We start from the raw sequence: 15,029 nt of genomic DNA, 5'->3' as shown, positions 1-15,029 counted from the left end.
CACCTGCTACTCCATCAGTAACAACATCTGCTACTCAATCAGTAACACCATCCACTACTCCATCAGTAACACCAACTGTTACTGAAACACCATCAATTACACCATCAGGTACACCATCAGAAACACCATCTGTTACTCCATCAGAAACACCATCCGTTACTCCATCAGTAACAGTGTCCGTAACTCAATCAGTTACACCATCAGGAACACCGTCGTCAACACCATCTGTGACGCCATCAGTTACACCATCAGTAACACCGACGGCAACACCATCAGAAACACCATCAGTAACGCCATCTGGAACACCATCGGAAACGCCATCTGTTACTGCAACACCATCAGTAACTGCAACACCAACTACTACTGGAACACCATCCACTACTCCATCAGTAACACCAACTGTTACTGAAACACCATCAATTACACCATCAGAAACACCATCTGTTACTCCATCAGAAACTCCATCTGTTACTCCATCAGAAACACCATCTGTTACTCCAACACCAACAGTTATAACTACCACACCCCACGAGTGTGCTGACGGCTCAAAGATCAAAGAAATCATTGGTGACACGGATCGAATCCCCAATAACCAAGTTACCGGCAATGGCAAAAACATCGGCGGAACGACACCCAAAGATTCCAGACCCAATGGAAAAGGCTGGAATGTCGAGACTGTACCGGAAGACAACAAGGACAAACCTTTCATCTCTATTGATTTAACTAGTCCCAAATATCCCTCCACTCTGATTAGAACCATAAAGGTTGGAGGGAATGTTAAGACCATTTACGTGGAGTACCTGCCACCGGGGTCCAATACATACAAAGTTCTGCAGCCGAAAGGCTCCTTCGATATTTCGAAGACGCCGTTGTTTGTTCTTGATAATCCCGTTGAGGCCTCCAGATTACGTATTGTCCTGGTCGAAACAAAGGATGGCGATAAGGAGTTCAAGAATGTGAAGATTTCAGTACAAGTATGTGATGGTAAGTCACTTTTTACTGTTTCGTCAATTTGGTTTAAAGATACAACACATCATATGTAACATTAACATTTCTCATGAAAAAGTCAATAGAAAAGAGTAGGGCGTACCTAGTTTAAAGTCAAAGGCTATATTGACAGATATGTTTGGAAGACACCATTAAACCGTAATGTGTTGGTCTAAGTCGACTTAAATTTTAACAATAAGGGACATGGGTTTGGTTTGATTAATCATATTCTTTATTACCCATGCATAATGTAAAGTTTCGATAGACTGTCAGAATCGAGATACCGCTATCGGCGACTTCGTGGAACTATTTCTAAACTTCCTACAAGGTAGTGCTCCTGCCAGGTAGTCTCCCTTTAACGGAATGTTTTTTATCCGCTTGCTTATTTCGAATTCCTCCTGAAGGACTAATTGGAGAGGCAGGAAATAGGGCACAGCCTTTTTGCACCGCACTGAATTGAAATAGATTTTGAATCATCCTGTATCATTGATTTCGCTTTATTTTTGACAGAGGTCAAGACGACTGTCACTCCAACTCCATCGACAATAACGACTACATGTAAGTAGGATACAAGTATATTATTTTGAAGTGTTATTCTTGCAATAAATGCCAGAAGAGTTGCTATCCACTTTCTAGGCTTGAAATTCATAATTCAGTGACACAGTAAGACATCATCGGCGTGCAGTGTCTTCTTCAGATCGAAGCAACTGCTGATGAGAAAATTACGAAAAAAAAGGTTTCGGTAAATAAGGGCGATAAACATAGAAATGTTTTTAAGAAGTTTAATCTAATGATTTTTGTCATGTTCGAGCAACCTACACTGCTAAGTTAATGCTACGATAATGCAAATGCATGTGTGAGAGTTGCCTAACTTCGACAAATTTCGAAAATTACGTTTTATACATTAACAAAAAGATTTAAAATACAACTAGAAAAAGAAAAGTTTAAATAGGTTTTTTTGGATGCACATCACTGTTACCATACGATATGGCAGTCTCTTAAACAGGAGTAATGTTTTGCCTTTGGTCATTTTCTTATATATCTGTATGTTAGTACTTTGTTCAACAAATGACTATAATTATCTTAACCTCTTTCAGATTCTAGCATGTCATCTACCACTACAGTTTACACAACGACACGTGAGTAGTTAAACAATACACTTGACTCATAAAACAGTCCCGTGGCTTGATTACCTATTTGTTTTGGAAAAACTGCAAGACAAAACCTCAAATACAGTGCATGGTGTGCTGTTTTTGGAGGTGAGGATTAGACATATCTTATAGTCCGCGATGGTCAACGCCAGCATTGAGACTAAGTGATATTTGGCCAACACAACCAGTCGCTAAAATTCATGATGAGGCAGCTAGGAAGCCCCAAATCAATCATGTTTGCCACACCAGTTGTATTCATAGATGTCAGTTGCGTGTCGGGTAGCTAAGGTGGTCACTGAACGGTGATGAGTCAGAAAAATCAAGGCACAAACTCCACACATGATTTGTTGACCGATCTTTGTCGACGAATCTGTGATGCTGGTCGGCGTGAATAAAACTTCTTGCTTACTATTATCAAAATTTAAGTGAAACACGACTGGCAACCAGTCAAGACTGCGGATCACTTATTGAGATGATTATAATTTTCCACCAACCGATTCTGAAGTTGGAAAGTCTGAGTTAAACACAACAGTATTATTCAAAATGTAACGAATTCCCCGTTTCCTTGACAAATGTCGTCACTGGCCAGTTCTAAGGTAACTGGTGAGTTCACAGTAAATAGCTTGTTTTCCCTCCAATGCAGAATGCAAGCCACCATTCAGTCCAGTGGACTGCCTCCGTCATTGTTCCAAGTGTCACGTCCTGGATCCAGTCTGTAAGGTGTTCTCAAACACAATCTGTGCACCAGGATGCGAGTGCTTCAAGAAGTCCCAGTATTTCAACGGCACCCACTGTGTGGAAAAGGACACTTGCCAATGTCGTGATGAGAATGGGCAAGTTAGAGACGTAAGTAACCATTACACCATCGAGGAGTGGTGGTGCAATGGTTAGAGATTCTGGTACACAAAGGGGTATTCCAAGAAGTTCAGATGATAATCGAAAGTTCAGTGATTTTGTTCTGGAAGATTGACTACCAGGCAGATATATTATGTTGCGTGATGGATCCAAATCTGCATTTGGTTATTGAAGAATGTGACCTAGCTCTCGCCGAGATCTAGAACTTGTTCTAATTCATAGGTTAAAAACAGACAGATATACTTGCCTGTTCAAGATATATGACCAGCTCAATTTCATTTCGTTAAACAACTTGTTCAAAATATATGACCAGCTCAATTTCATTTCGTTCAACACCTTGGAGGTTTGAAAAAGGCAGCAGTAGTGAAGCCTGCTGTCTACAGGTGAACGTTTATCTACTCATGCCACCGTTGCTGATAATCATGATATACATGTAGGGGCATTTGAAATTTACATTCATGCTCTTTCTAGCCCGGGGAGGAATGGACAGTGCCTGGAGAGAAATGCGTGAAACATATCTGCGAGAACAATAAAATCAAAGAAAAGCCATGCACCACTCCAACACCAACACCAACACCTACAATAACCGAAGGAACATCATCGACTGGGCCACCTCAATGTACCTACAATGAAAAGACATACACGGTAAGCTTACATTAGTTTGTTTTTTTAAATACCAGTGAACAGGCATCTACGAACTCTTTGAGATGGACGTATGATCTTTGTTATCGAAAGGCAACGTATGCAATTAATTTCATAAACAATTTCTACAAAACTTTAGAATTCTATATTGGATCACTAATTATTTGAAATCCTTCGTTTTTAGTTATCAAGACAGCTGGTGCTTATATATAGGTTTCTATGAGGGCTCACCATTCTATCACTAATGTTATCATGTGATAAACGCTTTTTCTCCGAACATCAGATTGGTGAGACATGGGAGATATGCGACATCGATCCTCAACAGAAAGGTCAACCGAAATGCTGCCATCAGTGCGAATGTCAAGCAAGCACCCGGCAAGTCCTTTGCCATAGTTTGAGCGATATCAATAAACGATGCAAACAAGAGTGTGAGAAATTATCCGCGGTTGGTGCGACGAGAGTGAGTATGGCGAATTTCAATAGTGTTAATTGCCAAGCATATTTTTGCACCTCTATATTTTTGTGCATCGCAAAAGCTTCCAGAAACATTCTTAATTCCACCATTTCTATTTTGCTCGATTATAAGAAAATTGATTTTCCAATTATTTGTATCAGGTCAGAAAATAATTTTTCGTTTTCCGACTTAATTTCTATTCTGATATTGTACTCTTTCTTGAGCGTTGAGATTTCCAGAATGTCAAGGCTTTCCACGCTAATTAATGTTACATGTAATTGTGTTTCCATTCTCTGTTTGGCTTTGTCAATAGTTTGAAGCCTTCATCACCGAAAGTGGATGCTGCAGATGCCATGTTGTCAGTACACCTACGCCTTCCATATCAACCGCCACACCATTTGAAAGCACAACACGTACGTATACTCTCAAGAAAGCAGTCGCTATTTATACATGACCGTAGGCTACTCGTTTACCTTGTGGGCTATTATTATGTGAGAGGCAGTCACACATCCACAGTTACGAAACAGCCCATACATGAATAGTTCAGCTGATGATTCCCATGGGTTAGTTATTAGATATATCATCGCAATTTTAACAATTTCGTTCAAAATATTCCAGCATGTCCCATCCTTGAAGTAAAACGTTGCCATATCCCATGTGATTCGAAGGCCAAAACATGTCTTGAACACCTCAAGACGGACCCAGGTGCCAAGTTGACGCCACAGATTCTGACAAACTGTCCAAAGAAATGTGACGTAGGATACAAGCTCGAATACGTCAATGCATCTCTTACGACCTGCACGTTGAAACGAGGCTGTCCGTGTATTGTTAACAACACTGAGATTGAGGTGAGTAGTGCTCCTATAAGAAAAAACTATTTTCACTTTCATTTTTATAATATTTACTTCGTCAAATATTCAATTCTTGCCTCTTTCTCACTGACTGTACTTCCTTATAAGAATAAATAGGTGTCAGGACACCAGATTCTGATTGTTTAAGGACTAATATAGGCACAGGAAAATTGATATTTAACAAAGTGTGGCTGGGGTACAAAATGAGGTAATCAATTCAGTGTCAATAAGTGCGAGGAGAGGCTACACCTTAGAATATTATGCAGTCATGGCGGGTTTAGAAATTAATGTTACTCGCTTCTTGTTGAAACTGCAACACTTATAAACTTGATTTGCCTTCTACGAGAGAGTGCACATCGGATAAAGGTGATTGGTTGTTAATTCGTGTATCAATTTTAACAAAATGTTGTCTCATACCATGTTCTTTCTTGCCCTACACGATGAAAACAGTTTTATTTCAAGATACCAAATATGTTATTTTTTATTTCATCCATCTTTTCCTGTATTTTCAGCATGGTCAGGTGATTGACCACCCCACTGATGTGTGCAAGACTTGTGTTTGTAAAAACAGAGAGCTCACTGACTGTGTTCCCAAGAGTCCAACTCAGCTTCCAAGTCAATGGTACGATTTCAACCAGCCCATATCACTCCCCCTCCCCAGCAACGAATAATTTGTCCGCAAACATATTGTACTCATTGTAAACCCAACCTTCCAATTCAACAAAATTTCACAAACGTAACTCGGTAGCTTTTCCGACGCCGTTAGCCATTATTTAATGCAAGTCATTTACAAAATATTGAAACCATTTTTGCGGCAAAATTCTACTCAAAATCCTAATGGAGTTGTACAACAGATGTATGCAATCAGATATGATGGACACTGTCACTCGTGTAGGCTAATATGAATGTGATCTTGTCTCGGCCATCTGGTTGTGACCCAAGCTGATGCAGTTGACAGTTCAAAGCTGGCTGCAGCTTGGTTGCTGCTTTTCAGGACGGTCATGCAGCAAACATAGGCTTTTGAAAATACTTGACTGTTGGAAAAAGTACTAAACCATGGTTATTTCCTCTTTATCAGTGTGTATGTTTCCACATCGACTGCCACGCCGACAACGACGCCGGAAGGAAGCACGGTCACCATTACAACAACTACAATTCGTGTATCCACCTCCACAAAGAGATGCGAAGAATGTGAAGACCCAGAATCAGGTTGCAAGCAAGTAAGTATCGACGCCCACACAAAGTATTGTTTTATAGATGTTTAGATTAACAACATTATCTGTTTTTTCTCTTTGACGACATATTCCGCTTTGAGATGGACAACATGTGCATTTTTTCATTTGTTATCTCTGCATCACATGCAACAAAACAAGTGATATCAAAACATTGCAGAAAAAATTCCATCCAAACACAACCGAAAATTGTATGATTTGAACTTTTGAGTAAACTGGTGAACTGTTGCTGCTGTACACAAGCCCTTAACATTATCTTCCCCACATTCAGGTAGGAGAATCTTGGAAAAAGCCAAGAGATCCGTGCACTATGTGCAACTGCACAGGCGACTTCACAGTTAAGTGCCATGATAAGAAGCCAGAATGTCCTGCCATCGACTGCAGATTTGGCACTAAGAAAGTGGTCGGAAAATGCTGCCCAGAGTGTAGTAAGTACATTCCCCGAGAAAAAGATCCGCCCCAAACATTGCACATTTCAAGGTTAAGCTGAAGAGACAAATTATACCTAGTTGACATATACATGCATGCGTGCATTGGTTGATGAGAAGAAGTAAAGAATAAACTCAGAGTTTCACACCGAAATGTGCACGTAATCCTTTTTGCGGTATTCGCGAAATAGTGAAATAAAGCAATCTCGAAAAACTGGCAATTTACAGTAGCCAACCATCCCCGTAAACCGCGCCAGCGGTCCTTCTCTTTATTCTGTGAGAGCAGAACCTCTAACTGTCTTGTTTCAAACTTCCAGAATGCACCGACACAATGAAACAGGTTACAAACTGCACAGACCAATGTCGCGAGAACGTGTGCCACTACGAGTGGAAGAAGTCCAAGTTCAACGCCACAACTCGACACTGCATCAAACTTACTGATGACTGCTGTGACTGTCTGCCGGGATATTTCTGGAACGGAGAGAACTGTGTTGAGCAAACCAAATGCAACTGCCGCCACCCAGTCACTGGGGCTGTAATGGATGTGAGTGATATTATATTCTCTATTTGTTAATTGATTTGATAGACGCCGTGGTTCAGTATTATTCCAAGATTCTAAAATCCAATTTACATGACTTTTTCAGTTAAGAGTTTAGTTTCAATGAACCAAAAAAGAATTATAAATGAAGATGTTCTTAACATCAATGGCAGTAGAATGTAGAATGATTATATAAACGGGCCTCTGTAACCCCTCACTTAGCCTTGATCTCACTATCCAGATTCAGACTTGCAGCTCATCGATATTAGGTTGTTTTTCGAAGCGGTGAATGGTATAGAATGGTATAGAATGTTATAGAATGTTGTCCTGACGATTCACCACTTCGACAAGGTTTCATTGTGAATTATCTGAAAAGCTGCGAAAATTGTCTTTTAATGACACCTTTATTTATTTGTGTAATTCAGCCCGAGGTGAAATACCCCAACCCAGATGATGAGAAATGTAGTTACTGGATGTGCGAAAATAACTTCCCGAAATCTTTCAACAAGAGGGACGACTGTCTTAAACTTGAGCCGGATATTGCCAAGGTAAATATGACACTTGCCCCCAAAAAACTGCATCAAACCCATAAAATGTAATAGCTAAGCAGACTTTCATTGACCTATCCTTATATACCACTAATGGGACACTTAAGACTTTTGTAAGCCAATGATAGGAAAGTTGAATAAGAGTTTCCAACTCAGTCAATGAGGGACCAAGATTTACTGCCTTATTCTTTCTTATACAACCGACTGTATATCAGAATCATCATTTCTGTAAACCTATAGCTAAAATGATTATTGTAAAACTCGATTCAAAATCGGTGTCTTCCAAGGTTAAAAAAGTGACCTACATTACTGTTTAGTTGGGAAGCACTAGTAGCGAAGTTCGCTCGAACAGCCCCTATCACAAATTTATAACCCCATGTTGGAAGTCTATCATACAGGTAGATGCCAGCAGCTTACGCAGCAAGTATCTATCTGAGACAATAAAAACTGCATAGTTCTGATCAAGGAACAACTTATCAATGGTAGGTCTTGTAACACTATTCCAAAATTCAATTCTGCAGGGGGAAAGAGAAGTGTGTGACAATGTACCCGGATGTTGCTGTGTAATATGCGGTAAGTTAACTTCATGATGATAAGCAACAAGGATTCGAGGAGCAGCATCAAATAGTCGTTAGAGGCCAATACTAATATACTACTATAATAGAAGGCCTACTAAATAAGGAAACGCCAATGCAGTGCGGGCGTATTGTAAGATGATGTGAGGGTGCAGGGGTTTCGTTTTTTTACCGTAAAATTCGCTAAAGAATTTTGAAACAAATCGTGTACGTCTGTCATTGACGAAATATTGAAAGCTATCAACCTGTTGTACTTTCCAGGCAAGAACGACACGAGACCAGAGTGTTCTGCAATCACAACGACACCAACAGCATCGGCCACTATCACAGTCACACCAACTGGTACCATTTCAACTACAACACGTAAGCATTTTTCCATTTGCATTTCTTTTCTACCCCTTTTGGAACTTCCTTTTCAGCATCTTGAGTACAAACATATGCAGCTATCCCTGTTAATTTGCACCAGAGGATATAAGTATAAGCATCAAAACGGATTTGGTAATCAGGATCCTTAACCCGACATGAACTTTCCAAAGAAATGGCCAAGTCATTGTTTTTTATTCCATCTTATTCAATGGAATATTTACCTAACTGCAGCCTGCTCTACAAAGTGTTCATGCGAAGATACCTGTGACAAGCCCTGTGATGTCAACAAGGTCACGAGGTGTTGTCCAGGCTTCATATGTCCCGACGGTTACGACCTTAAAGAAGGCCGCTGTGTCAAGCCAGCCGACTGTGTATCGACCACAAGTAAGTCATTCAATCAAATGTTGCGTACGAAATTAGTCTGATATAATGTTTTTGAGGTTGAAAAACAGTTCAATTTAGTGTTGGCCATATGCGCATTGGATAAAGTTTTCTGTTTACCTTTTAAAACACGTGCTCACCGCTTTCGTTAATGCTCTATTGTATCATCTGTATTGTATCACCTCCAAGGATAATACAACATGTAAATGTAAATCTGGTGTACAGAATATTTCGGTTTCTCTTAGCTCCAAATCCTTGACAAGGGAACTTGGGGAATACCTCCAGCTCCACCAGCTGCAGTACGGTGAGGCCGGAAGGTCGCTCTATATATAACGTATCTCTACGCACAAGAATTGGGGGACTCGGTTTGGTATTTGAGTGTAATGAGAGGCTAATATTCTAATCTGATCACTGCTTTCATTCTAGCTCCTGTATCGACGGTGACCCCAGAACATGGTAAATCTTCTTCAAATACAGATAACATCTTCAGACAAGACTAGGGAGGGCGAATTGAAGCGTTGTATGCAGAGATAAGATGCCCACTTTGCAACAATAATTTGTCCGATGAGGCTTAAAAAGAAATTGAACGATCATGTTCGCGTATAGTTACAACATTATCTTCCAGACTACTGTACAACAGCTAATTCCAGTGCAGGTTTCACTGCAGATAATTGAAAAATATCATTTATTGGCTACATCATGGTACCCACAAAATTAAATGTTACCTTCATTATGTATATTAGCTATATCACATATATATATGCGTTAATTACATTTCAATTTACAGTTTGCCCCGTTAACGAGACACTTCGAGACCTGGGTGTGGCTTTCGAGGGGTTGGTCGACATAAAACTCTCAACTGGCGTTACAAAGGCAAACTTGAATTTGATCGAGAAGGAAGGTTGGAAGCCGGAAACTCCTAATGATAATCTCATGATAAAATCCAAATCGGATACGTATACCTTCAGTGTTCGGGGAATCGAGCTTGGACTTAAGAACGTCAAGGAAGTTACGTTAGAACTGCTCGATAACTCTGATAAAAAGGTACGTTACTGGTAGGGCCAATAAAAACGATTACACTACTAAATAATATAGAATTCCGCAAATGGTATCAGAGCTGTACCTACATGTATCATATTGCAGACACATCATCATAATGAACATTTGCTGTAGTTGCCCGTAACCAGTAGGCCTATATTCATTGGATTGTCCATTGTACTAATATAATAATACATAACATCTATTTGGGGTTTTCAGATCAAGACGGTAACATATAAATCAGGAACTGACTTTATTGATGATGGAACACCAACAAATACGTTATTATTTCCTGAATCAGTTCGTGATGTAAACAAGGTGACTATAACTTTCAAGGCCACACCAGGAAAGGAGAACTACAATCTAATTGTCAAGGTGAAAACTTGCAAAGGTAAGTATGAGGGATTGGTAAATGTGACTCGCTCTACCAAAACTAGGCGCTTGTCGTATCTGAACTTGACAGGTTGATACGGACTTGTTGTTCATTTCCCTATTGTAGACCTTTTGTGAAATCTATTACAAACTGATTTGGTCACATTTCACAAAAGGTCTACAATAGGGAAATGAACAACAAGTCCGTATCAACCTGTCAAGTTCAGATGCGACAAGCGCCTAGTTTTGGTAGAGCGGGTCACAAATTTTATGGCAGTAGCCTCATAGCGGAGAGGCTGACACAACATCTGGTGTACAGGTAAACCAAATTTAGCAGTGTGAAACGTTTTGTAGCTTAGATTAAATCAATTATATCACTAGAAAACTGCAATTAAACCTCGGATCAAAGATGAAGTTGAAGTGCGAGTCTGATAGGTGTGCAACCTCGCTAATGCAAGGCCACGAGGTTCTATAAACCATTCTATAACTGTGCTAACCTATAGGCTAACTAAATGCTGAAACAATCATCCATACGGACTTACGCCTCTGGCCGTTTCAGGGGGTCACGTTGACGAGAGAACCAAAACCACTCCTACCACAACTGAGTATCTACCTTGTACAACTCAATGCTACTGCCCAACGTGCAATCCCGAGAGCTGTGTTAGCATTGCCAGCTTGAACGGCCCAAAAATAGATGTGGAAGGTTGCAAAGCATGTAGATGCAGGGCGAATTCTCAGAAAACCAAGGGGAAGTATGTCAGAGGGAACAAAGGAGGAAATGTTGCGGAGGAGGATGTCTACCTATGTTTACCTGACTGCGCGAATAGTAAGTTCAAGAGACAGGAGATTTTGTATTGACGGAATATGCTGTTTACCAAGTCAATTGGTGTCGAATTTCATTATCAGATTATTCTTGAATTAAATCTGCAAGTGCACAATAACGATCGAAATTTATCAGTTTTTTTCTCTTAATTTCTACGCAAAATGTCAACGATTTTCGTTGCTTGGAATGAACTTTCCACCACAGCCTGATTTAGGCCGTGGACCTGGATGTCAATACAGAAATTAATTTCTAATACGCTGGCCACTAGGACCAGGAAGGTAATAGTATTAATATAATGATGATTACAATGAATAATAATGAATACTTGTATAGCAATTTTTCTAGTTTTCCCTCCACAAAGCGCTTTGGGATACCATATTATCAATAACTTTTAGTCTCCTTTTATTTAAACGTTTGTTTACGCATTGTTCATTTTTTGCAGCAACCACCACCTCAGTGACACCATCCATCACGGGTAAGCCATTCCTTTTGTTTTAAAATCGGTGTGGAAGTTTGTTAAATTGTTAAATGCGCGAAGAACACAAAGCGATTAAAGGGAGGAAAATATGTCTGTGGAAAGAATGAAGCAAAGGTTGCCCAAGAGGACCAAGTATTCTGTTTGCCTGAATGCCCGCCGAAAAGCAAATACCGGATCCATTGGAATCGGTGCTGTGTGAATATACTGTACTTTTACTGCATGACTGCGCTGCATGTGCACACTATAACGTGCAGTAAGGTCAAGCAACCATGTACCTTTACCTCCTGAATGCAATGTATGCACATTACTGCGTGATAATTGCGGGAAAGTAATGGATGCAAGGTGCGCAAATGTGGTTACATTTCCAGAAGAAACTTCTGGAATGAGCAGCATAAAGGATAGCTCGAGGGATTTCTCTCTGCCGGCCACCCTTATCTACAGTATTGTTGGTTAAAACAATATTGAGCAATATATCTAATCGGTTTCGACGTCCAAGTCTGAAGTCTGTGCTGTCATGTCTTTAATATATTTCCAGCAACTGTTACCACAACTGGAACACCATCTGTTACTCCATCAGGAACACCATCAGTAACTCAAACACCTTCCGCTACTCCATCAGTAACAGCATCCGGAACACCCTCGGTTACCTCAACTGGGACGCCATCTCTGACACCATCAGGAACACCATCCACGACTCCATCAGTGACCCCAACTGTTAGTGAGACACCATCAGTTACTCCATCTGGAACACCATCTGTTACTCCATCTGGAACACCATCTGTTACTCCATCTGGAACACCATCTGTTAGTGAAACACCATCAGTAACACCATCAGGAACCCCATCTGGCACTCCATCAGGAACGCCATCCGTTACGCCATCAGGAACACCATCTGTTACTCCATCTGTAACGCCAACAAAAACAGCTACTCCAACAAGAACAGGGACTGCTACACCAACAATAACAACAACCACTTCTCACAGTAAGTCAGGTTGCCAATTATTATTACATAGAGGGTCACTGGAAGAACCTTATTTCTTTCCATCTTCATAAAAGTTCTCGGCAGCACCTAAATTTGTTAGTGCTCGTAGTCTACCTGCGAATGCCTTCTTTAGAGAGAAAAGTGGTTTTTTTTATCATCATTGTACGCCTGCATTCCCACAGTAATAGCATATGTTGGAGAGTTCGTAACTAGTTATTGTTTAGAATTATTAGCACTTAGATTAATTTTAAAATATTTGGGCTACAAGGAGAGACAAAACTGGCATTCAAATTTGTAATTTCAAACAACCAGGTCTCGAGAAAATTGAAACTGCCAAATTACTTACAGGATTCCCTCCATTTTGATTATTTCAGTCTGTAAGGATGGAGAACTCACAGAGATAGCAGTAGAAACACCAAATGATCATTTTACGACTCAAGGTGGTGATAAAGATGGGGCTAAAGCAAAACCAGACAGCGACACACCTTGGACAGGTGACGTTGTCAGTGAATTTGCCGAGAAGCTACCATACATCGAAGTAGATGTCACGAAGGGCGGCAAACCGATAAAAGAATTGGTCGGTGTTGAAGTTGATGGCAATGTTAAGGTGAGTTCATTCACTAATGTATAGACGAATCACTTAAAGTGTACTTGAAGAACAATTATCGAACTGGACGATATTGGTTTTAAAATTTTACACAGCACCTGCTGCTCTCCGAAACATGGAGGGTAAATACACAAATTATGTTGTAGTCGACCAGACAGAAGATATTTGACATGAAAAAATATTATAAAGCGCAATTTACAAGTGTTCCAATAAATACGTCACCGTTCAATTCATGTTGGGGAATTGTTGGGACATCGAGATGGATCTAGTGCCGTCAGGAAACGCGATTTGCAAATTAGGACTTACGGGGAATCAGGGGTTTCTCTTTAATACCTTGATCTCAGTGATAGAAAAAAGGCTACCCAAAACAGCCCTTGCAGCAGAATACTTGCCACTATTTCAAAAGACCCGTGAACCATGATTTGATAAATTTGTAGGCCAACATTCATTTTCCAGCTTTTTTGTCATTTTTAGCCCCCAAAAAACAAAATAACTATTCTCTTTTGGATGAGAGTTAAGTGCATTTTTAGCGGTATTCCGTATTGGGTCAAATGCCATCAGAAGCAGGGATCTAGTAATATTATTTAGTTCTTATTATGGGACATTACCCAGCCCCAACTCAATCGTTAATGTGTCCACATTTCTTTTTTAGGGCTACCTTGTGGAGTTAAAGACAGTTACTAGTGGCGAATTGTTTATGCCTCTCCCTGCACCAAATCCAAAGAATGAGAACTTTCAAGGTGGTACGATGGAAGTCTTTAAAGAGTCGAATAGACCGAAGAACGTTTCTGCAGTCCGTTACGTCTTTGTTAATCCAAAGAAACCTGGTGATAAGAAATATAGCGTAAGGGTCAGGATATTCACTTGCGAACACCCAGGTAGGTGATTTTGTGTTGTGTTGTTTTCTTAATGAAAATCAGGCGCAGTCTATATTCATCATTTTTGTCTGTCCAGCAAGTAATTGAAACAAACATGGCCGTAACACAGTAACCAACATGATTAAAACTTGCAACAGCAAAGTTACGATATATATTCTATGTGTACTTTACAGAATTGGAAGACAAACTATTGCACATTTTGTCTTTTACAAATTCTCTCATTCAACTTCAAATTTCGATGAAGCACCAGGTCCTTGACGCGTTATTAGCTGGTATTGGACCAATTTTAGATGAGAATAATCATTTGTTATTCAGAATGAACTGTTTGCAATAAAAGTTAGTTTTTCCAAACTCACCAATACTGTGTGTATAAGATTCGAAGTGTTCTCTTGAAATGTAAAGCACCCACATACACTAGTCGCATAAGTAAGCGAGATCAGGGATGTATTCCTGTCAGTGATTGTTACATATGCTCCAAATAAGGGAATGTTTCCTGAGAAATATGGATACAGGTGTCTTATCTTAGGTTGATTTATCTTCTTTATTCAAAAATATTAATTCACTTTACCATGCGCTACATCATTAGGTACTACACAAACGCCATCAACTACACCAAAATCAACTCAATCAACACCATCATCAACTCTCTCAGAGACACCATCAGGAACACCATCTGTGACCCCATCTGGAACACCAACCGCTACTCCATCAGGAACACCATCTGTTACCGCATCAGAAACACCGTCTTCTACACCATCAGCAACACCATCAACTACTCCATCCGGATCACCCTCCGTTACTCAATCAGAAACACCATCTGTTACCCAATCAGTAACACCGTCG

At 40.1% G+C, this 15,029-nt stretch overlaps 1 protein-coding gene and 1 long non-coding RNA gene across 2 annotated transcripts in view; both read left to right on the top strand.

Moving 5' to 3' along the window:
* The first annotated feature begins 11,074 nt into the window (after positions 1 to 11,074).
* On the top strand, positions 11,075 to 12,422 carry LOC135500078 (uncharacterized). Its single transcript, XR_010449394.1, has 3 exons — positions 11,075 to 11,244; positions 11,684 to 11,716; positions 12,255 to 12,422. It is a non-coding gene; the product is annotated as an uncharacterized LOC135500078 (long non-coding RNA).
* A 50-nt stretch (positions 12,423 to 12,472) lies between these two features.
* Positions 12,473 to 15,029, top strand: part of LOC135500787 (mucin-2-like) — a gene marked incomplete at its 5' end in the record, with an annotated part of 43,804 nt that continues 41,247 nt past the window's right edge. Inside the window, 3 exons of the mRNA XM_064792438.1 lie at positions 12,473 to 12,701; positions 13,076 to 13,308; positions 13,961 to 14,186. Coding sequence (XP_064648508.1) covers positions 12,473 to 12,701; positions 13,076 to 13,308; positions 13,961 to 14,186 — 688 coding nt within the window. The remainder of the gene's footprint in view (positions 12,702 to 13,075; positions 13,309 to 13,960; positions 14,187 to 15,029) is intronic.

Source organism: Lineus longissimus, chromosome 16 (assembly GCF_910592395.1).
Source record: "Lineus longissimus chromosome 16, tnLinLong1.2, whole genome shotgun sequence".
Lineage (NCBI taxonomy): Eukaryota > Metazoa > Nemertea > Pilidiophora > Heteronemertea > Lineidae > Lineus > Lineus longissimus.
This window is presented reverse-complemented; position numbering and strand designations above follow the sequence as displayed.